This window comes from Acipenser ruthenus, chromosome 25 (genome assembly GCF_902713425.1).
Source record: "Acipenser ruthenus chromosome 25, fAciRut3.2 maternal haplotype, whole genome shotgun sequence".
In the NCBI taxonomy this organism is placed as follows: domain Eukaryota; kingdom Metazoa; phylum Chordata; class Actinopteri; order Acipenseriformes; family Acipenseridae; genus Acipenser; species Acipenser ruthenus.
In genome coordinates, this window is record NC_081213.1 from 10993704 (window position 1) to 11018313 (window position 24610).

The 24610-nt window shown below is 40.7% G+C and overlaps 1 protein-coding gene across 8 annotated transcripts in view; it reads left to right on the forward strand.

Moving 5' to 3' along the window:
- LOC117413697 (phosphatase and actin regulator 4) overlaps window positions 1–24610 on the forward strand; it is an 89443-nt gene that overhangs the window by 43618 nt on the left and 21215 nt on the right. For 2 of the 8 annotated variants that reach the window (XM_059000435.1, XM_059000434.1), the window contains exons 1-3: window positions 3203–3632; window positions 15472–15651; window positions 16137–16217. In XM_059000435.1, coding sequence (XP_058856418.1) covers window positions 3578–3632; window positions 15472–15651; window positions 16137–16217 — 316 coding nt within the window. In that variant the 5' untranslated portion in view covers window positions 3203–3577. Of the gene's footprint in view, window positions 1–3201; window positions 3633–13240; window positions 13509–15471; window positions 15652–16136; window positions 16218–24610 lie in introns of those variants that run through there. The other 6 variants (XM_059000436.1, XM_059000437.1, XM_059000433.1 and 3 more) reach the window with 4 other exon arrangements.

A 24610-nucleotide genomic window follows, 5' to 3' on the forward strand; every position in this document is an offset into this window, starting at 1 on the left:
CCCCCCCCCCCCCCCCCCTGTAGCTACAGTGCAGTTGAACAATCTGCAGTGCAGTGCAGTTACTAACACACAAGCAGCGATCCTATACAAAGAGATGTGCCGTGTGTACAGTACAGTACTTCACTCCAGCTGCTCATGTTGTTCTCTGTACTGCAGGGCTGTCATTAAACCCTAAGTTTCCATCTGCCGCTGGGACAGAGTGACGGCAGCAGGATGGGAGTGGGAATGGAGGCTGATTTTTGACTATTTCATGCCTAGTTTAATATTGACCCATTTTTTTGTTTCCCTTTGTTTATATAAAAGGGTGTAATAAGGGCTTCTGGCTGGCTAGCTGTCCACCCATATATCACACTTCCATTGTCACATATTTAGCTGTGATGAAGCAGCCTTTACTTGGGGCTGAGCTAGACTGTGTAGAAGCTTTGTGTTCCCAAAAACCTGTACTGCTTGTACATTACAGAATCCCTGTGCATGTCCTAGTATCACTGTGATAGAAGGTTATTCTGGGGCGTGTGCTTCCTCTTACGAGACGGGAGAGGAACGCTCTGCAGTGCTTGACCTGTGCTGCTTGTACATTACAGAATCCCTGTGCATGTCCTAGTATCACTGTGATAGAGGGTTATTCTGGGGTGTGTGCTTCGTCTTACGAGACGGGAGAGGAACGCTCTGCAGTGCTTGACCTGTGCTGCTTGTACATTACAGAATTCCTGTGCATGTCCTAGTATCACTGTGATAGAGGGTTATTCTGGGGTGTGTGCTTCGTCTTACGAGACGGGAGAGGAACGCTCTGCAGTGCTTGACCTGTGCTGCTTGTGCATTACAGAATCTCTGGGCATGTCCTAGTATCACTGTGATAGAGGGTTATTCTGGGGTGTGTGCTTCGTCTTACGAGACGGGAGAGGAACGCTCTGCAGTGCTTGACCTGTGCTGCTTGTACATTACAGAATCCCTGTGCATGTCCTAGTATCACTGTGATAGAGGGTTATTCTGGGGCGTGTGCTTCCTCTTACGAGACGGGAGAGGAACGCTCTGCAGTGCTTGACCTGTGCTGCTTGTACATTACAGAATCCCTGTGCATGTCCTAGTATCACTGTGATAGAGGGTTATTCTGGGGCGTGTGCTTCCTCTTACGAGACGGGAGAGGAACGCTCTGCAGTGCTTGACCTGTGCTGCTTGTACATTACAGAATCCCTGTGCATGTCCTAGTATCACTGTGATAGAGGGTTATTCTGGGGCGTGTGCTTCCTCTTACGAGACGGGAGAGGAACGCTCTGCAGTGCTTGACCTGTGCTGCTTGTACATTACAGAATCCCTGTGCATGTCCTAGTATCACTGTGATAGAGGGTTATTCTGGGGTGTGTGCTTCGTCTTACGAGACGGGAGAGGAACGCTCTGCAGTGCTTGACCTGTGCTGCTTGTACATTACAGAATCCCTGTGCATGTCCTAGTATCACTGTGATAGAGGGTTATTCTGGGGCGTGTGCTTCCTCTTGCGAGACGGGAGAGGAACGCTCTGCAGTGCTTGGCCTGTGCTGCTTGTACATTACAGAATCCCTGTGCATGTCCTAGTATCACTGTGATAGAGGGTTATTCTGGGGCGTGTGCTTCCTCTTACGAGACGGGAGAGGAATGCTCTGCAGTGCTTGGCCTGTGCATACTTCCACACTTCCTGGCTCAGCAGCATGGACTGTTCCAGATCTAGATAGGAGTGTTGCGTTGAAACATTTACATGATATCAAGCCCCTCCATCACTTGTTCTAAATTATTTAGTAAAAGACTTCATTGTATATAGAAAAGACTGTAGAAATATTAAATGTAAAGTAAATGAGACTTCTCTGTACACTATTACTACTATGTAAACACTAAGCATAACCCCTGTATTAGGCCTGTATAGTTGTGACAATGGTTAACATGTGGCTAACGTCTAACCTCTAAACTATTCGCAGCCCTAGTCCAGATTGTTCTAATCTCTTAAAGGCGGTTTCCACACAGAGCAGGTCACCCGGTTGGGACTGGGGGAGTGTCACAAAGACGGCCGGAGTGGGTGGCGTCAGACCAGAGCCAGGAAATAAACAACAGAGACTTGGGGTTTTGGTGAAGCTGAGCGCGTGATCGCGCTCAGCATTTAATAATTAACAGACAAAAATAAAAGGTTTGAACACAAAACCGGACACGGCACTTACGCCAAAATAAACAGATAAACAAAACGAACAGACACTGACATACAGGGACGAACACTAAACAAACACGTACCACGTAGCAATTCGCTTACTTTTTTGCTTTAATTATCTCCTCACTCTCTCCCGTTCTCCACTTTCGAACACCCAACCCCGAGTGAAAGAAATGTGCATCTATATATACTGTTGTGCTGGGATTCAATTACTAATTAATTATTCACTTGAATCCCAGCACGTGAATTAATTCTGTGCAACCCCGTGCTCACATACTATACTTTAAATGCACGTGCAGTGATGTGCCATCCCGTGCCTAAATACAAATATACAATTTAAATCACACGTGAAACACAGACCCGTTTATATCCCGTGTACCAATCTCTATACACCAACATTAACACATGCAACATACAACACAGAACACACACATGCACACAGTGGCGGGGCGCATTGCCACAGGGAGTTAGAGCTGCTTGTCCCTTAAACACTAGCAGCAGGATGTCTGCACAGTTTGTTGTGAGGAACTGTTTTCACATATACCATAACACAGTGTTCAGAGTGTAATTCTGTTTCATTGTTACTGTTTCTATACTCTTCAAATCAATTATGAAAGAAATAACTTTCAGAAGATGTCAAATTCTGAAACTCATTGCTTAAGAAAAGGCAACTTGCAGTGTTATGTGGTCTGGACCAGTATTTTCTCCTATAGGTAAACCAGCACAAACTTACAGAATGAAAGAATGTGCAACATTTATTAAGTGGATTTACCTTGATCTGAATTCTTTATGTAGCTTTAACTGAAGCACAAAATATGAATGTTGCCTCATCTGTTGCTCATCTAAGTAGGTATATTTCCATTGCATGCTGTAAAGTGAAGTGGATTATAGAGCATTCCTCTCTGATGTCATTTTCTCCTGCTTGGGGCTCCACCCTGCTCCCAACTAGCATTGCATTCCCTCCCCTCAGTGACACTCTCTTATTTGTCCTTCCGTGTTGCCGTAACTACCTCTGCCTTGTTGTTATTGTTAGCTGCACTTATGGAGAAGGCTGTCAGTGTGTGCTTGTGCTTGCTAGGACTGACTTCCAGACAGGTAGCTAGTTCAGCTGTGGCTTCAAACACTCCCTCCTCCCCTTTCGTTATCCTATGGCCCTAATCATTCTACACACAGGAATGATCGGCATCCCTCTGTTAACATCGCTGGCATGCTACTTTATTTATGAAAGTCAGGGCGAGATACAGGAAGAGCACTTATGAGTGGGAGAGAGGCGGAGGGAGGCTTGGCTGGCTTAAGTTACAACGCTCTGCTGAATTGTGGAGGCTGAGAGAGATTTTTTCCCCTCACACTTTCTTCTTTGGGGACTGTATGATCATTAGAGAAAGAACCTAGAAAGGCAGAGTGAGCATGGGACAGACGGTGGATTCGGAGTCAGCCACTGAAGATCCAGATTCCAGCTACGGTGGGTCGCTGAGAGTTAGAGGGGAAAAATACAAATACTCTACTGAGCAACAGCAGGTGTGGGAGCTTCTGGAATGTGGAGATTGTGAAACTCGGTGCGTCTCCTGTTCCACCCAGACGATCTCAGGAGCTGCAGAGCTGAGGCAAATCTAAATTGTTACAATAATGCACAATCTGGAAGGATCTGTATTTGTGTTGCTCTCTGTTTTTATCTGATGTTCTGTGCTGCTTTGCTGTGCTTCTGTGCAAGGAGGGTCACTGACTGTGCTAGTTGTGTAGTTTGGAAGTCTGTCACTGCCTTGTCTATCTACACTGCAAGGAGGCCAGTGGGATTTTGGAGTTGGGCAGGGTGGCTTGTTTTGTGATTGGGTTTTTTGGTTCAGGGGCCTGTTCGGAGCAGAGTGATTTGTAAAAGGAGGTTGCTGGCTTGTCATCCAGTTTCAGTATTTAATTCCCTGTGCCAGCCTTTGCAACAGTATCGTTCTCTGTGTGTTTAAGAGGTGTGTAGGTATACAGTGTTTGACTCAAACCACCCATTGTCCCCAGTCAGGTTTTAGATCAGGCCATGGGGCAATAACAGCAGTGACTAAAGTGGCCGATGACATTGAGTGGCTTGGACAGTGAGCAGGTGGCAGCTGGTCTTTATTGATCTGTCCAAAGCTTTCGATACTGTGGACCACATGCAATGTGATAGGTCTGTCTGATAAAGCTATTGATTTGGTTCTGTACTTATTTAACAGATAGGCAACAATAGGAGGAGGTATGTTGTATTATATTGTAAAGATAAAGAAAGGTGTACCACAGGGCTCTATTCTGGGTCTGACACTGTTTTCACTGTATATTGATGGTGTGTGTCAGAATCTGAATGGAGTCCATTGTCGCTTATGTGTGGATGATACAGTGCTTTCTACTACCGTTATGCTCCAAAGTAGGAGTCATGTTATTAGGAGCTGTATCCCTTGTTTGATCTGTATTCGCATGCCCCCCTCAAACCCATCACTGCCACTTACTGGCTTAGTTAAGCTGGATGTCACTGGATTGTAGGAGGCAATTGCATTGGGGACTTTTTGAATGTAAAACTGTAATAGGTTTGTTGCCAGGTTTCCTAGGCTCGTTGCTACAGGTAAATACACCCAGGCAGGGTGCTCACCAGCGCTGTTGAGCGCATGCTACCTGGAAAAATAACGCTGTATTCAGGCTGTGACGCTGTATTCAGGCTGTTATGCTCTGTTTTCAGTTTGCGTAACGGCCAAAAAATAATAATAATCCTGTGAAACATTGATTATTCCTGTATGTGAGAAATTGGTTTGCTTAAAATACTTGTTTCAGCTCTCAATACTCTTCAATGGGTTGGTTGTGACGGCATGTTCTTTAGTTTGGTGCGTGTAACGTATGCTACACGGAGACGAGATTGAACTTCGCTGAACTTTATTAGCACATTCCCCTCTGTTGACAGATGAGGCTAGATCCTGGGATCCCTGATACACAGCTCTGTAACAACCAACACCACTGCAGATCTTTATTATTACACCAGAACTACATTCCCTTTCAGACTTTCATTTAGTTAGCCACTGTGGCTAAAGTAACTTAACATTTTTTAGCCACAGTGGAAAAACTTTAGCCACTTAACAATACTATAAACACGTTAGAAACTGTTTCAGCAAGGCAAAAACACGTAGATATTTAAATGCTAGACCCTACCATTTACAAAACACACAAATATTATATTTAAATTGCACTATAACTCTGATTTCCATTTAATAAATGCAAAACTTAGTCCCACATGAAAAAACATCATTACAGATTTCCTAAATTCTGAATAGGTTTGCAGAGATATTCATGTACCTGCATAATCCTTTACATTATTTTGACTGTGACACAGTTTTCTTTCCACTGCAGAACGGTAAAGCAAAATTGTACCAGCAGACAGTGCTATTAGTGTATGTTAATATTAATGCCTCCCTGACCAACCACAGCTCTAGTTACACAAGATTGTACTAATGTGATTAATAATATTAGTAGGATTGTACAGCCACTACTGTGTTTAAAAAAAATGTTTTTGTACTGTGTTCTTTCACCTGTGACTACTGACAGTAATGCACCGATTCTGACATTAAATGCAAAAATCATGGTGAGACGAATCCTTCATTTTAAAATAATAAATGTGTTTATTTTATTAAATTATTCCTCTTTCTGTTACTATTTCCAAAATATATTTCATCATATTTTAAAGATATAGCAAACAACGTGAAAAAAAAAAAAAAAAGAAAACTTAGCCGTGATCTTGAAGCTGTGTGTCTCTGGCTTGCTGTCTGTGAAAATGATCTTTTGGGGCCAGAGGATGTGTTTGAAACCATGACTGCTTCACCTCCCCGTGGCAAGTATTACCGGCATATTTTAGTTTGTTGTAAATGGATGACTGGTATTCCTTGGGCTACATCTTTCGGAACATGATTCTGTTTAATTGGTCTGTACAATTTGTTTTATAACATTTTTTTTTCCGTTTTTGCCATGTGGTTTTTTTTTTGTTTGTTTGTTTTGTTTTTTTTTACAAGCAGCGCCGTCCACTGACTGTTTCTAATTAGAGCCTCTGTCCTCACGCCAAACGTTTGGTGTGCATATGTTACGTGATCAAGCTAAAGAGCTTTCATTGGGCAAAATGAAATCAAACTAAACAGTCTGTATTGATTCATCTACCAGCACACGTTGAATGTGCTGGCAGTCTTACACAAGTACATTTTTCAAAGCCTTCACCACCGTGGCGAACTTCGGGAAAAATAGTTGAGCCACAAGGGAAAACGTTTCGCTTGTGGTGACGTGGCGAGTGGCTAGCGGGGGAATGTAGCATAACAAGCTGGGTTAAATACATAAATCATTCAGATGAAGAACAGTAATGTGTATTCCAAACAGTTTTGAGATATTCAATCTTTTATTTCAAGGTCTTTAGAAAAAAATCCAAAGTTCCACAATTTTGCAATAATCCTTTTGTATGACTTCAGTTTCCCATAGACAGATTTGCATATAGTAGGTTTTACAATATAAAATGTGGAACACAGTACATGTCCAGTTTTACTTGTGACAAGTGAAAAAAAAAAGTTTGTTGTGTATTAACTAGGAAACAACAGTGACAAACAGGTTTTCCACTTACACTTGATCACACGTGTGCTTGCAAGAATAAGTTACGTCTTTTAATGGTGCAACAACCATATATATCAGAACAACCACAAAAGCAAAACTCACAATCATATGATCACAGTAAAGTTTATTAGGATATTTAAAATGTGAGATGATGCATGTTATTAGTATAGCTTTTTTTAGTAATCAATAGCCTATATTATTTTAACTACAAATAATACAATACAACTCACATGCAGAAACTGCTACAATGCAGTCGGCTACGATTGAAAAAGAAAACAACAGTCGTGAATTAAAAAAAAAAAGAAAAAGGTTAGAAAACCTATTAAGAACATAAGAAAGTTTACAAACGAGAGGAGGCCATTCAGCCCATCTTGCTCGTTTGGTTGTTAGTATCTTATTGATCCCAGAATCTCATCAAGCAGCTTCTTGAAGGATCCCAGGGTGTCAGCTTCAACAACATTACTGGGGAGTTGGTTCCACACCCTCACAATTCTCTGTGTAAAAAAGTGCCTCCTATTTTCTGTTCTGAATGCCCCTTTGTCTAATCTCCATTTATGACCCCTGGTCCTTTTTTCTTTTTTCAAGTCAAAGAAGTCCCCCGGGTTGACATTGTCTATACCTTTTAGGATTTTGAATGTTTGAATCAGATCGCCGCGTAGTCTTCTTTGTTCAAGACTGAATAGATTCAATTCTTTTAGCCTGTCTGCATACGACATGCCTTTTAAACCTGGGATAATTCTGGTTGCTCTTCTTTGCACTCTTTCTAGAGCAGCAATATCCTTTTTGTAACGAGGTGACCAGAACTGAACACAATATTCTAGGTGAGGTCTTACTAATGCATTGTAGAGTTTTAACATTACTTCCCTTGATTTAAATTCAACACTTCTCACAATATATCTGAGCATCTTGTTAGCCTTTTTTTATAGCTTCCCCACATTGTCTAGATGAAGACATTTGTGAGTCAACATAAACTCCTAGGTCTTTTTCATAGTTCCCTTCTTCAATTTCACTATCTCCCATATGATATTTATAATGCACATTTTTATTGCCCGCATGCAATACTTTACATTTTTCTCTATTAATTTTAATTTGCCATGTGTCTGCCCAGTTCTGAATGCTGTCTAGATCATTTTGAATGACCTTTGCTGCTGCAACAGTGTTTGCCACTCCTCCTGTTTTTGTGTCGTCTGCAAATTTAACGAGTTTGCTTACTATACCAGAGTCTAAATCATTAATGTAGATTAGGAATAGCAGAGGACCTAATACTGATCCCTGTGGTACACCACTGGTTACCTCACTCCATTTCAAGGTTTCTCCTCTAATCAGTACTTTCTGTTTTCTACCTGTTAACCACTCCCTAATCCATGTGCATGCATTTCCTTGAATCCCTACTGCGTTCAGTTTGAGAATTAATCTTTTATGCAGGACTTTGTCAAAAGCTTTCTGGAAATCTAAATAAACCATGTCGTATGCTTTGCAGTTATCCATTTTCAATGTTGCATCCTCAAAAGTCAAGTAGGTTAGTTAGACATGATCTCCCTTTCCTAAAACCATGCTGGCTGTCTCCCAGGATATTGTTACCATATAGGTAATTTTCCATTTTGGATCTTGTTATAGTTTCCATAAGTTTACATATAATAGAAGTCAGGCTTATTGGTCTGTAGTTACCTGGTTCGGTTTTGTCTCCCTTTTTGTGGATCGGTATTACGTTTGCTATTTTCCAGTGTGTCGGTACAACCCCTGTGTCAAGAGACTGTTGCATGATCTTGGTTAGCGGTTTGTAAATAACTTCTTTCATTTCTTTGAGTACTATTGGGAGGATCTCATCTGGCCCAGGGGATTTGTTTATTTTAAGAGCTCCTAGTCCCTTTAACACTTCTGCCTCTGTTATGCTAAAGTTATTTAAAACTGGATAGGAACAGGTCGACATGTGGGGCATGTTGTCCGTGTCCTCCTTTTTAGCCCCCTTAGCAATATTGATTTCTCCTTTTTGACTTGTGTTTGCAGTTCAAGTACTCTTTCTGTGTGCTTTGTTTTTGGTCCCTTTTAAACGCTCTATAAAGTGCCTTTTTTCGCTGAATATTTTTTTAAATTGATCTATTAAACCATTTTGGCCATTTTGTTTTAGATTTAGATTTGTCTACTTTTGGGATGTAATTGTTTTGTGCCTCTAGTACTACATTTTTAAAAAACAGCCACCCTTTTTCTGTGGATGTTTTCTCTATTTTACTCCAATCTACTTCTATTAGTCTCTGTTTCATACCTTCGTAGTTTGCTTTTCTAAAATTGTAAACCTTAGCTTTAGTCATTACTTTTGGGGTTTTAAAAAATATTTCAAATGAGACCATGTTGTGGTCTGAGTTTGCCAATGGCTCTCTGACTTCTGTTTTAGTTATTCTGTCTTCATTATTTGAAAAGACTAAGTCAAGGCATGCCTCCCCTCTAGTCGGTGCCTTGACAAATTGCATTAGGAAGCAGTCATTTGTCATTTCCATTTCAATTTCGTCCGTCGTGCCCCCCATTGGGTTTTCCCATTTTATATGGGGGAAGTTGAAATCCCCCATTAGTATGGCTTCTCCTTTTCTACACGCATTTCTAATGTCATTGTACAACAGATTATTTTGCTCAACGTCTGAATTTGGCGGTCTATAGCATGCTCCTATTATTATGCCCTTTGAATTTGTGTCCATTATTCTGACCCATATTGATTCTGCATTGTTTTCTTTGTCCTGATTTAACACCTGGGCTTCAAGGCTATTTCTTATGTATAGCGCTACCCCTCCGCCTCTTCTGTCCTGCCTGTCTTTCCTATACAGTGTGTACCCACTAATATTATATTCGTCTCCATCACTCTCAGACAACCAAGTTTCTGTAACACCTATCACATCGTAGTTGCTTGTTAGTGCAGTAGCTTCAAGTTCTAACATTTTGTTTCTGAGACTTCTAGCATTAAGATAAATACATTTAATAGTGGTCTTACCTGAGTTGTTGCCCTTGTTTTGATGTGGTCTCCCTTCTGTTTTTTTGTTTTCTCCCCCCTTCCTTTCTAGTTTAAATGCTTCTGGACCGCCTGAAGGATCCTTTCTCCGAGTAGATTGGTTCCCTTTCTGTTTAAGTGCAGTCCGTCCCATCTGTATAGATAGTCCTTGTTGTAGAAAGTGCTCCAATGTTCAAGAAAGGTGAAGCCTTCCTGTGTACACCACGATTTCAGCCATGCATTTTGATTTTGTATTTCCAGCTGTCCATATGGTCCTTTGCAAGGTGCCGGCAGTATCCCAGAAAATACCACAGTTTTGGTCTTGTCTTTTAATTTCCTTCCTAGCTCTCTGAATTTGTTTTGCAGGGATCTTGGCCTGTCTCTTCTAATGTTGTTTGTACCAATGTGGACGACTACTACCGGGTCGTCTCCTGTTCGTTCTAGGAGCCTGTCCATGTTCTCAGTGATGTGCTTGACAGAGGCTCCTGGAAGGCAGCACACTGTTGTAGTAAGGGGGTCCAAACTGCGAACTGAACTTGCTGTGTTTCTCAGTATGGAGTCCCCAACAATCATGACCTCCCTTCTTTTTGCTGGCTGGTCAGCACTGTTTATAGGGTCCTGGGTGTTGTTTCTTTCATTCTCTTGATGTTGGTTTTGGTCATCTAAATGTTGAAGTGGCTCAAATGTGTTGGATGTCTGGATTTCTGGTGGTTGTGTTTGACGAAGTTTCTTTTTTTCCCTGCTTCTGCCTATCTGAACCCAGCTGTTTCGACTCTCTTCCATCTCCCTGTTGGCTTTCAGTCTGCTAGGGGTGCAGACTTCCATGAATTGTGGGTGTGTCAGCTCCTCAAGCTCCTGTTGCTGTCTCATTTCCTCCATCTCCTTTTCTAGCAGGCTTAATCGCTGAAGCAAGTCCTGGATGGTGCGGCACTTTACACAAACTTGGTTGAGCTCTGTTGGGTTTTCTCGGATTTCCCACATCATGCAGTTGTCACAGATTACTGGCTTGAAGACCGTTTTTTGTTTAGTGTAGCTTCTGCAGCTGTCAACCTGCTTTCTAACTGCGCTGTATTTGTCCACGACTGTACTTCTCCCACGATGTCGCTTCCACACGCTGTCACTTGGAAGACTGCCTGCCTTTTGTTTGTTTGTGTCTGTGCTGCGTGCTCTGCTCCTCCCCCGTGTCCCAGAACGCCGCAGGATTTGAATCAGCTGCTCCGAGTTTCAGCTGATCAGAAAAATACACGCAGCTGCAAGGCTTTAAGCTGCAATGTTTTCTGATTAAAGCAACTCCAGATTTAAAGATGTAATTCCTCCTTTCTGCTTCTAACTGTGCTGTACTTGTCCACGACTGTACTTCTCCACGACTGTACTTCTCCCACGATGTCGCTTCCACATGCTGTCGCTTGGAAGACTGCCTGCCTTTTGTTTATTCATGAGATACGCCCCTTTTTTTCCGGCTTCTCTCGGCTCCTATCGGTCTCACTCAGACATTGAATCGTTTTCTTTGCTTTTTCCGGAGAAGAAACGACTAGAGACCTGTTTATGTGTTTTTGATGATGTCTGGTCCGACATTGGACCGGAAGGGGAAAATTGCAATGTCGGTCCAGGTCTGACATAGGACCGCAAAGGGTTAATGCATTTTAATTCCAGGCTATAAGGCAACAAAAGGTTAAAATTTTGAAAGGGGGTGTAGACTTTTTATAGGCACTGTGTATATATACAGTGTGTGTATATATATATATATATATATATATATATATATATATATATATATATATTGTAAACCAGCTGCACTCACTCGGGTTCGTTGCCCCTTTAAAAACACGACCCAGCACAACAGAAGTGGAGTTTTCAAGCGCTGACGCGCTAATTTTTAATAAACACAAAAATAAACAAATACAAAATCAAAATAAACACCTAACTCCTTTTGGAGCACTAACTCAACTTTCAGGAACACACTGCCTAACACGGGACAGCTAAGCTGTTTTCCCGTCCTTACAAAAACACAGGTTTGTCACTGCACTTACTTTTTTAACTCTGGCTACTTGGAGACAGAGCACCTCTTCTGCCTCCTTCTACTCAGCAGCCATGAGCATTCTGACTGCTCCTCTTTTATACCCTGCACCTGGTTCTACTTTAATAATGATCTCCAGGTGCAGGGAATAATTAAGCAATAAAACAATTAAACTAAACAAAACAATTAAACAAATCAATTAGCAAATTAAATGAAACAATAAAGCAATACAAATCAAACAAAGGTGCATTCCACACAGGTTTCTCTCGCAGGGAGGTTTTAACCCCCTCCCTGCTGTCTCTCACAACCCGCTATCTTACAATATATATATATATATATACGCCTACAGAGAAAAGGTTGCTGCTTCGAGCACTGATCTAAATAATAATCATTCTGCATGTAGCCTCATTTCTGTGCTTTGGTATCTGAGTTGCATTTGATGTGGCTCTGTGTGTTTTTTATTTAGTCTTGGACTACAAGAGGTAGGTTCATAACTTTCCATACAGTACCCATATTTACTCTTCTTGTATTGCAGTTTGAAAAGACCGTAACCAAAATAAGTGTGTTTACAGTAGGTTGATGGAACTTTGTGCTCTATACACACTAAAAAAACTGCAATTCTTTCATTATTACAGTATGTGGACAAGTGGTTGTGAAACTGACTTTCTGAAGTATTTGGATTTGTGAAGTAAGCTTCCCTGCCACCAGTTGTATCTTTTAATGTAGAAAGTGTAGAATCAAAGTCTTCATTTTAACCTTCAGAGTTTACAGTAGCCTTCTAAAGTCATCTAGTGGATTACACAGAGTTCTGTGCTGTATTCACAGCGAACTAAGTACAGAAACATGACATCCATGCATTGTTTATGCATTAATTCTATTGTTTTTGCAAACTGGTAGTAATGTTAATGCAGTGTGACTGATATGATAATGTCCAGGCTGTATAACCAGTCATCTGCTGACAATCACAATGTTATGTGTAGTTGCTAGCAATAAACTGTTTGGGCGACTTTGCTATTCATTTCATACAGTTGTATAGCTGCATTTCTTGGACTTCAATGTGTAATGTGTTGTCAAAATGATAAATATCTGTGTGTATTGTGTGGTACAGTGTTTTAAAAGTGCAGGTTCTTAAAGTACAGAGTAACCTTCAACAAGGTTCATGGTTCGGAGACTCCTCTTTTCTGTAATGTACTATATTATACATGGCTAGTGAAGTTGTAATGAGGGCTGTGTATTGTGCTGTGTTCTCTACACAAAGTACCCATTGTGTTTGGCCATCAGGTTCAGAGCCAGACTTGGTAATAACAGCCCTGCAAGCGGGTCCTGACAGAGCCTGCCCGGGGGCACAGCATGTTCCAGGGGCGCGGCATGTTCCAGGGGTGCAGCATATTCTGACAGCAGCACAGACAGAACACTCCTGTTTTTCCTTGAGCAATAGCCCAGGAGATACTGTATGTATTTATTATTGAATCCCAGCTCACTCCCGTTTTGAGTTCCTGTTTCCCTGATGGTCCCAGGGGTTCAGTGAGGGCTGGGTGGGGTGCTAGTTTGTATTGTGCTGCTTCCTGCAGCCTGTTCATTTTGGCCCAACACCATTTCCTCGACACTGGCCTCTACAGACCCTCTCTGCAGTGCTTCCCATCTCACTCTGCTCTCAGCCGGCTGCATTTTCACCCTGCTGCTGTTTCATGGATTGCTCTACATGGCACAGAGAATTATTTTTCGGAGGTGCTTCGCTAGTCCAGGTACTGGTGTAACTTTGTCAGACTTTTTTTGTATTCTTGCCAGGACTGGGGATAGTTATATGCTGTACTTTGATTGGACATCTTGGTAAAAGGCATGGTGTTGCATGGAGATTGTTGCTGGTAAATATTTTTACTTGGACAGGCACATTAGAAACAAAGCTTTACCACTGTACAGCATGTGCAACAGCGAAGGCTTGTAAGAATCCAGCTTGTGAACTGGACTTAATCAAAGAGAAGACTAAAGGGGACCAATAGGCTTTAAAAATGAGAATGAGAACCAAACAAAACAAGGTACTGTGTACTGAGGCAGAACTGTTTCACACATGGGGTAGGCAGTGTAGCTGCTGTAAAAAAAACTACCAGGGCAAGCAATAGAAGCAAACACTATTATTGGGGAGAAGGAGATGGATGGATGTGGGGTGGCACAGTACAGTATATAAGGCATGTGGGGTGGCACAGTACAGTATATAGGGGATGTGGGGTGGCACAGTATATAGGGGATGTGGGGTGGCACAGTACAGTATATAAGGGATGTGGGGTGGCACAGTACAGTATATAGGGGATGTGGGGTGGCACAGTACAGTATATAGGGGATGTTGGTGGTATAGTACAGTATATAGGGGATGTTGCTGGTACAGTATATAGGGGATGTGGGGTGGCACAGTATATAGGGGATGTGGGTGGCACAGTACAGTATATAGGGGATGTGGGGTGGCACAGTACAGTATATAGGGGATGTGGCTGGCACAGTACAGTATATAGGGGATGTGGGGTGGCACAGTACAGTATATAGGGGATGTGGGTGGCACAGTACAGTATATAGGGGACTTTGTGTAGGACACTGCAGTCCGAAATGACTATAAGGCAATAAAAATGTGCATTATAAATACCATATGGGAGATACTGTAATTGAAGAAGGAATCTATGAAAAAGACTTAGGAGTTTATGTACTCAGAAATGTCTTCATCTAGACAATGTGGGGAAGCTATAAAAACGGCCAACAAGGTGCACGGATATATTGAGAAGTGTTGAATTTAATGTTAAAACTGTACAATGCATTAGTAAGACCTCATCTAGAATATTGTGTTCAGTTCTGGTCAACTCGCTACAAAAAGGATATTGTTGTTCTAGAAAGAGTGCAAAGAAGAGCGACCAGAATTATTCCAGGTTTAAAAGGCATGTCATATGCAGACAGGCTAAAAGAATTGAATCTATTCAGTCTTGAACAAAGAAGACTACGCAGTGATCTGATTCAAACATTCAAAATCCTAAAGGTATAGACAATGTCAACCCAGGGGACTTCTTTGACCTGAAAAAAGAAACAAGAACCAGGGGTCATAAATGGAGATTAGATAAAGGGGCAAAACAGAAAATTGAAGGCACTTTTTTACACAGAGAATTGTGAGGGTCTGGAACCAACCCCCCAGTAATGTTGTTGTAGCTGACACCCTGGGATCCTTCAAGAAGCTGCTTGATGAGATTCTGGGATCAATAAGCTACTAACAACCAAACGAGCAAGATGGGCTGAATGGCCACCTTGTTTGTAAACTTTCTTATGTTCTTACCACAAAGTTAAACAGAATGAGCCATCGTCATGAAGCATCTTTTTCTCTTGGGGTGTGTAAAAAGTTTGGTTGCATTTCACCAAATACAATAGAATGTGATAAGCAGGGGTAGGGCTTGTTTCAGTCTTGATCGTCAGTTCTTTGTCAAATTTTTTTGCACCACAAATATAAATACTTACTTTACTACTAATCTGAATAACCACTTCAAGTGGCTAAGATTTATAAGATTTAAAAGCCTGGGAAACACCTTTTATGAACATGGTGCAATATAGCACAGTAATGCATGTCCTGTAGGACTTTTACAGTTTGAACAGTTTATTCCACTCCAGATTGACTGTAACTTTGCTCTGGCTACGGTAGCCTCTCCTTCTCACTAACCTTGCTCTGCTCTGCTGCAGATGATGAGCTCGACCACCATCAGCCATCGCCAGAGCCCGTGGGGAGTGAAGGGGACGGGGCGGGGGACAGCACCCCGCCCACCAAGCGCAAGGGCAAGTTCTCCAGCTTCGGAAAGATATTTAAACCTTGGAAGTGGAGGAAAAAGAAAAGCAGCGACAAGTTTAAGGAAACTTCAGAAGGTAATTTCTATTTACGTCCTATTTGGGTTTTCTTTTTCTCTCCTAAAGTTGTTTTAGTTCTATTTAATTTCTTGTTTTCACAGGACAAAAAATAACTTTCAAAGAGGAATATAATGGAAAAAAACTCCAATCAAGAAATAATCTTCCACTGGGGCAAGATGTATTGCATTCTTTTGTTCATCAATAATAGGCACTGGTACAGATTAGGATTGTGCAGAACGCATAGTTGTACTTGGAATTGCCTTCAAGAAGTATTTAATCGAAAGGTGTTTAATAAATCAATTCATTAATGTGTTGATTTCAACAGAGTACCAATCAAAGTCAATTAATTTCCACATTGAGTTTTAAAAGCAGTTTGAAAGACTATTCCTCTCATCCGGGGTGTACCGAGGCTGTAAACCGACAATGAAACGACCCTGGAGAGAGATCAGGGCGTCACATTCAGTTATCATTTTAAAAGGATTGTGTTTTATTTTCTTGTGCAGTTCTGGAAAGAAAGATCTCGATGAGGAAGCCCAGAGAGGAGCTGATCAAACAGGGTGTGCTGAAGGAGCTCCCAGAGAGTGGTATGCTTTCAATACATGTGGAATATATGAGCAATATTGCATAGGGAGCAGTGTGATACAACCAGCTTGTACCTTACACAACACCTGTACTATATTTTTATAATACAAGGGGATTAGAAAGTAAGTTTCATTTGGACTGCATACTGCACTGTATATTTTGTAAATAATGAATCTCCGGTCCTCACCAAGGTCATAAATGCACACATTGTCAATTTCTTCATTTGCTGGTCAAGTCTTTGCCGAACCTTTAAAGAATGTAATTAATATTATTCATGCTGTGCCCTTTATCATAATGTACATTTGAACTCTCCAGCATTAAGCAACATGAGATTACTTGCCAGATTAGCTTTTTTTATTATTATTATTATTATTATTTTTAATTTTAGTATTTATTTTTTCTTTTGCATATTTACAATGTGGCAGTATAAACAGTATACCTTCTTTGTCATACAATGATACAAGATATATGACATACATATATATATATGAAAATAAGGCAGGAGAAACAATAAATAATAATAATAAAAAACAACAGCAATTGTGATCATGGTAACCTTATGCAGTACTTTGCATTCAATATCCCTTCAATATTAAGTCTGAGAGAGCAGGTCCAATATATTTCAAAAAAGGGATCCCATATTCTATGGAATTGTTCTATCTTGTTAGCCTCGACAAAGCATAACCTTTTGAGTGGCAGCATACTGTAGATGGCTTTATACCACTGCAGAATTGTAGGTGAACTATCTGAAATCCAATTTGTCAGGATGCATTTTCTAGCCATTACAAGAAGTCCCCTTATGAGTTTGTCCATTTCACAATGTACATTCAGGGGAGCTCCTAAAATGAGCACTAGCGGGTCACTCTCCAATTGCATACCACAAATATTCTTGACTTCCCTACATATTTTATCCCAAAATTGCTTTAGAGGAGAACAGGACCAAATACAGAGTATGTATGTCCCAGGTGCCTTTTTACACCTGGTGCATACTTGTGACTTTTGTGGGTTAAATGTATGTAATTTATAAGGAGTGAAATGCAATCTATGGATAATTTTAAATTGCCTTTCTGTTGTTTGGTTACTTGTCAAGTTTGAATGTATCCGGTTGATAATATCTTCCCAGGTTTCATTATCTATTGTTATGTTTAGGTCCTGCTCCCATCCCAGCCTACTCACCCCACAATCCAGTGTAATTACCGAATACAAAGCATCATAACATCTTGATATAAAGTGTTTCGTTACCTTGTCAGTAGTTAACAATTTTTCTATAATTGCAAGGGTGTAGTTAGAGGCATTCCTCATAAGATTAGAAGTGACATAGTGTCTGATTTGCAAATACCTAAAAAAATGCTGCGAAGGGATATTAAATTGCTCTCCCAGCTGGGCAAAGGGTTTCAGGCAGTTATTTCCCCAAAGGTCACACATAAACTTTACACCAATTTTATCCCAAAGCTTATAGCCAGCATCTGACAGACCAGGTTTAAAACTCAAGTTCCCCACTATTGCAGCCAATAACTGACCGAATCCCTCCTTGTTATGATACCTTTTAATTTCTTGCCATACCCTTAATGTGTTGCTCAGAACGACATTTCCCCTGACCAGCTTTTTCCATTGTTTTTCTTTCATTGTTAGTAAGCATGTCAGATTAACAGGTTTTACTACATCAGACTCTATATCCAACCATGTACAATCTGTACTGTGTGCAAACCATTCTCTGATGAATTTTAAATGTACAGCCCAATTATAAAATTTAAAATTAGGGATTGCCAGACCACCCATTTTTATTGGTAGTTGTAATTTTTTGAGCTGGTATCATGGTTTCTTCCCCGCCCATAGAAATGTTCTCACTGCCTGATGTATATTTTTTAAATCCTTGCTCAGAAGTGGTATAGATATAATTTGAAGGGCATATGACATTCTGGGTAGCACATTCATTTTAATTATTCCTGCTCTTCCCATAAGGGACAGAGGTAGGCAAGTCCATCTTTCTAAATCTTTTTTAATTTTATTAATTAATGGGGAAACATTATCCCTACATAAATTTTCCAAGCATGGAGATACCCATATTCCCAAATATGTCATGCCTCTTGGAGACCACCGAAAAGGCGCCATAGGCAGGGGGTTAGCCTGAGAGGAGTTTGTTGGCATAATCAATGATTTATTAAAATTAATCTTGTATCCCGCAAAGGCTCCAAAGGATTCAATCATCTCCACAAGTCTAGGTATTGATATATGAGGTTTAGTCAAAAAAAGTATGATATCGTCTGCGTACAAAGATAGATGGTGTTGTGTTCCACCAATCTGAACACCATGAATATTGGGATTGCACCTTATGGCCTCAGCCAATGGTTCAATTACCAGAGCAAACAATAGAGGAGAGAGTGGACACCCCTGCCTTGTACCCCTGCAAAGAGAAAACTGTTCAGAACATAGACCATTCGTGATTACAGAAGCCATTGGATTTTGGTACAGAACTCTAATATATTTGATATATCTCTCTCCCAGGCCTATACGTTGCAATACTTCGAACATGTATGGCCACTTCACCCTATCAAACGCCTTCTCAGCGTCCAAACCAACTATAACAGTTTCTACTTTGGTATTTTGTGAGTGCTGTATTACATTCAACAGTCGTCTCATGTTGTTATTAGATTGTCTGTTTTGTATGAATCCTGTCTGATCTGGATTCATAATATTAGGTAAAATACGCTCAAGTCGTCGGGCTAGCACCTTAGCAAGGACCTTTGCATCCGTGGTCAATAAGGATATGGGCCTATATGATGAAGTGTCTTCGGGATCTTTTCCCTTTTTCATAATTAAGGTTATATTGGCTGATCTGAGTGACGGAACAAGAGTACCCTCCCGAGATGCATCATTAAACATATTAAGCAAAGGCTGATTAAGAAGAGGAAAGAAAGTTTTATAGAATTCTATTCCAAATCCATCAGGGCCTGGGGATTTGTTATTATTTAAACATTGTATTGCTTCTGTAAGCTCAGTTTTGGATAGGGGCTCCTCCAGGCTCCATCTCTCACTGTCCGAAATCTGTGCAATATTGATTTTATCTAGGAATGTACTCATGTCATGGGTGGAATTTCCACAATCAGATTTATATAGGCTCTCATAATACTGCTTAAAAATATTATTGATATCTTTTTTTAACATTTTTCTATTTTTATACTTATCTTTAATAGATGATATGAAGTTACTCTCTCTATGTCCCTGTAAGAATTTGGCTAGGTATCTTCCTGGTCTATTGCCATATTTATAGAAGCGCTGTCTTGCATATAATAACATGGAGCCTGCTTCTTGCGTGAGCAAAGCATCCAGAGAAGCGCGGGCAGCAGTTAATTCCCTAGCAATCTTTTTATTAGGAGACGCTGTCATTTTCTTTTCTAGGTCCGCTATTTTTTTTTCTAAGTCTGTCTCTTGTATTTTCCGTTGTTTTTTCTTGCGGGAAGAGTATGATATTATCATCCCCCTAGCGTAGGCCTTAAAAGTTTCCCAAAGCAACGAAGGGTCTGTATCAGGCAAGTCATTGGTCTCTCGAAATACAGTGCCTTGCGAAAGTATTCGGCCCCCTTGAACTTTGCGACCTTTTGCCACATTTCAGGCTTCAAACATAAAGATATGAAACTGTAATTTTTTGTGAAGAATCAACAACAAGTGGGACACAATCATGAAGTGGAACGAAATTTATTGGATATTTCAAACTTTTTTAACAAATAAAAAACTGAAAAATTGGGCGTGCAAAATTATTCAGCCCCTTTACTTTCAGTGCAGCAAACTCTCTCCAGAAGTTCAGTGAGGATCTCTGAATGATCCAATGTTGACCTAAATGACTAATGATGATAAATAGAATCCACCTGTGTGTAATCAAGTCTCCGTATAAATGCACCTGCACTGTGATAGTCTCAGAGGTCCGTTTAAAGCGCAGAGAGCATCATGAAGAACAAGGAACACACCAGGCAGGTCCGAGATACTGTTGTGGAGAAGTTTAAAGCCGGATTTGGATACAAAAAGATTTCCCAAGCTTTAAACATCCCAAGGAGCACTGTGCAAGCGATAATATTGAAATGGAAGGAGTATCAGACCACTGCAAATCTACCAAGACCTGGCCGTCCCTCTAAACTTTCAGCTCATACAAGGAGAAGACTGATCAGAGATGCAGCCAAGAGGCCCATGATTACTCTGGATGAACTGCAGAGATCTACAGCTGAGGTGGGAGACTCTGTCCATAGGACAACAATCAGTCGTATACTGCACAAATCTGGCCTTTATGGAAGAGTGGCAAGAAGAAAGCCATTTCTTAAAGATATCCATAAAAAGTGTCATTTACAGTTTGCCACAAGCCACCTGGGAGACACACCAAACATGTGGAAGAAGGTGCTCTGGTCAGATGAAACCAAAATCGAACTTTTTGGCAACAATGCAAAACGTTATGTTTGGCGTAAAAGCAACACAGCTCATCACCCTGAACACACCATCCCCACTGTCAAACATGGTGGTGGCAGCATCATGGTTTGGGCCTGCTTTTCTTCAGCAGGGACAGGGAAGATGGTTAAAATTGATGGGAAGATGGATGGAGCCAAATACAGGACCATTCTGGAAGAAAACCTGATGGAGTCTGCAAAAGACCTGAGACTGGGACGGAGATTTGTCTTCCAACAAGACAATGATCCAAAACATAAAGCAAAATCTACAATGGAATGGTTCACAAATAAACATATCCAGGTGTTAGAATGGCCAAGTCAAACTCCAGACCTGAATCCAATCGAGAATATGTGGAAAGAACTGAAAACTGCTGTTCACAAATGCTCTCCATCCAACCTCACTGAGCTCGTGCTGTTTTGCAAGGAGGAATGGGCAAAAATTTCAGTCTCTCGATGTGCAAAACTGATAGAGACATACCCCAAGCGACTTACAGCAAAAGGTGGCGCTACAAAGTATTAACTTAAGGGGGCTGAATAATTTTGCACGCCCAATTTTTCAGTTTTTTATTTGTTAAAAAAGTTTGAAATATCCAATAAATTTCGTTCCACTTCATGATTGTATCCCACTTGTTGTTGATTCTTCACAAAAAATTACAGTTTCATATCTTTATGTTTGAAGCCTGAAATGTGGCAAAAGGTCGCAAGGTTCAAGGGGGCCGAATACTTTCGCAAGGCACTGTATTTTAATTTTATCTTCCATGTAAGAAATAAACAAAAGGTCCTTAACTAATGGGGTTTGTAACGCCATGAGAACACACTGCTCTCGAAATTAGAGTGTTTGTATGATATATAGATAGGTGCATGATCTGATATTATGTTTCCTATAGATGCCCTGGTAATTTTTTCTAGAGACTTCTCTGCTGATAAAAAATAATCTATTCTTGAATGAGTCTGATGAACTGTTGAAAAATATGTAAACTCCTTGCTTCTTGGATTAAAAAGTCTCCATATATCTAAAAGATCAAACTCTTTACAGATCTCTTTTATGCAAGGGCCTCTATGACTCAATATTACATGGGATCTATCTTGTTTAATATCCCAGACGCTGTTTAAATCCCCTCCAAGTATAACGTTTGCACAGGAAAAATCTTTTACCTTGGAGAATACATCCATAAAAAAATTAAAATCAAAATTATTTGGGGCATATATATTTCCCAAACAATTGACTCGCCATAAAGAGAGCCTTTTACAAGTATATATCTACCCTGTGTGTCTTTTACACACTCTTCAAAGATAAATGGCACATTTTTATGCATTAAAATGATCACCCCTCTACTTTTAGATGTATACGAGGAGTAGTAGATTTGCCCGATCCATTCTCTTTTAGATTTCTCATGTTCAATGTCACTTAAATGGCTTTCTTGAAGGAAAGCAATGTGGATATGTTCCTTCTTAAGAAAATTTTAAATCTTTTTCCTTTTAATGGGATGATTGACCCCCCTCACGTTCCAGGAACACATCGTAATTCCCTTAAAATCAGCCATTGTTAGTTAGTGTAGTTTGCATTACGGATAATATATCAGACATTAAATCAGTAGTGCATATGTTCCTGAAATGCCCTGACCCAGTAACATCTCCCTCTTCTGAACTGCTCTTTACATAGTTGCCACATGTATCCATGGTAGATTGAAAATTTCTTATAACAAGAACCAACAAAACGTGAAAACAACCATAAACAACACAGACGATCAACAATATCGTCTGAAAAACAAAAAATGGGGGGTTGCAGCCCGTATTACAAAATAAAAAACGAAAGCAGTTTAAACTTTTTTTCTCGCCCTCGTCTCTTGGACAGCGCAATCTCACAGCTGCAGTCCAACAGAGCATGTGACAAAGCAAACAGGCCCACAGTAAAACATATGCAGGCATCCGTACTCTGCACATCGAAGGAATTTAACACTCCCCGGTCGCCCAACCACTTATTAACTGTATATAAAATATAAACATATTTTTCATAAATCCAGATCTGTCTGTCGATATACGCAGCAAGCCAAAAATATATATATATATATATATATACATATACATACACATACATATTATATACACATATATATATACACATACATACACACATACACATACATATACATTATAACTGTATGTGTCAATGTCTAAGGGCAGTACACCATAAGAAAAAATATACATTATTAAAAATAAAGTAGACATTGTCTTGAAAATGCTATTGTACAACTTAAAGTGAAGTCCATAACTAAAGCGATGCAGCTGAACTGGCGTGTGTTACCTTATTCCAGTGTTCAAAGTCTCATTTGACAGGCCCAGAAGCATGCAGTTCATCTAGGAAGGCCTGAGCTGATTGCAGAGTTTTGAAGAATCTTGGTTTTCCATCCTGAAATATTCGGAGTGTGGCAGGGTACAGCAAAGCAAATCGAATGTTGTCATCTCGAAGTTGCTTGCGTATTGAGTCGAACTCTCGGCGGTTCTTCTGAACGGCAAACGAAAAATCCTGGAAGAACATTATTTTCCTCCCGTTGAATCTCAGATCGCCCTTCTTTCTTGCAGCTTCCAATACGGCTTGTCTATCCCTGTAGTTGTGGAATCTCACGATAATGGGTCGCGGTCTTTCTTCAGCTCCAGGCTTGGGTGCGAGCGAGCGGTGTGCCCTCTCTATTTTAAGGATTCCATGCTTGGCTGTAATGTCTAGTTGCTCGGGTATCCATTTTTCAAAAAAGTGTATTGGTGATTTACCCTCTGCTCTCAGGTAGACCTATGATTCTGACATTTTTACGCTTCCCCCTGTTCTCGGCATCCTTCACTCGCTCTTGTAACTCTTTTATCGCCTTCTCAGCCGTCACTATACGCTTATCTCGATCCGTTTCTCTGTCCTCAATAAAAGATATACGTTCTTCTGTTGCTTGAATCCTTTTACCGGATTCAATAATTTCTGCCTTTAGAGTGTTGACTGAGCTGATAATTCGTTCAAGCTTTGTATCCAGTATATTTTCGATTCGTGTAGAGACATCTTGAACTATCTGCGAGATAAAGGCTTCAGGTATACAACAACGGTCGCCATCTTGTCCCTCATCGTGTCGAGTAGCACTCCTAGTTTTGGGATTTTTCTTCGTTGATTTTGTGGTTATCTTGGTCGAATTCGCCCAATATTCATCCAGGGACATTGTTACTGAAGGTTTAATATTTGTTACTGGCGAAGTAGAACAGGAGGGAGTCAAATGGTGGCAAAATACGATCAGGTTATGCAGAGCTCGTCTCTTTCACATCCACTCAGTTTAAGCGTCACATGATCCCCGCCAGATAGTTTTTTAAACCTGTTGTTGTACGGGTATGTCTGTTCCACAAGAGCTGTTTCCATTGTGAAATGTATCGGTTAAAATGTACCTGGCTAAGAATACCAGCCGAATACCACACCCACACAATGCCCATCCGGAGACCACACCCACACAACGCCCATCCGGAGACCACACCCACACAACGCCCATCCGGAGACCACACCCACACAACGCCCATCCGGAGACCACACCCACACAACGCCCATCCGGAGACCACACCCACACAACGCCCATCCGGAGACCACACCCACACAACGCCCATCCGGAGACCACACCCACACAACGCCCATCCGGAGACCACAAACAAACTTTACATAATGCAAATACTGCTTATATAATGTTGACACAGGCAAAGTCGATTTATATTTATGCACTAATAGGGCTGTCAGTTAAGCCTCAAAATAGCAATCGATTAATTGCGCACACAAAATATAATCGTTCAAGTAAATATCGATGATTGTACCATACATTTTCATTGCATTCCTCTTTCCGCGATTATTATTTCTGTATCTGATGCTGAGAGACTAATGCATGTCTTTTGTTTCATCTAGAATTGATTTATTGTAATGCACTTTTTCTAGTATCCCCAAACGT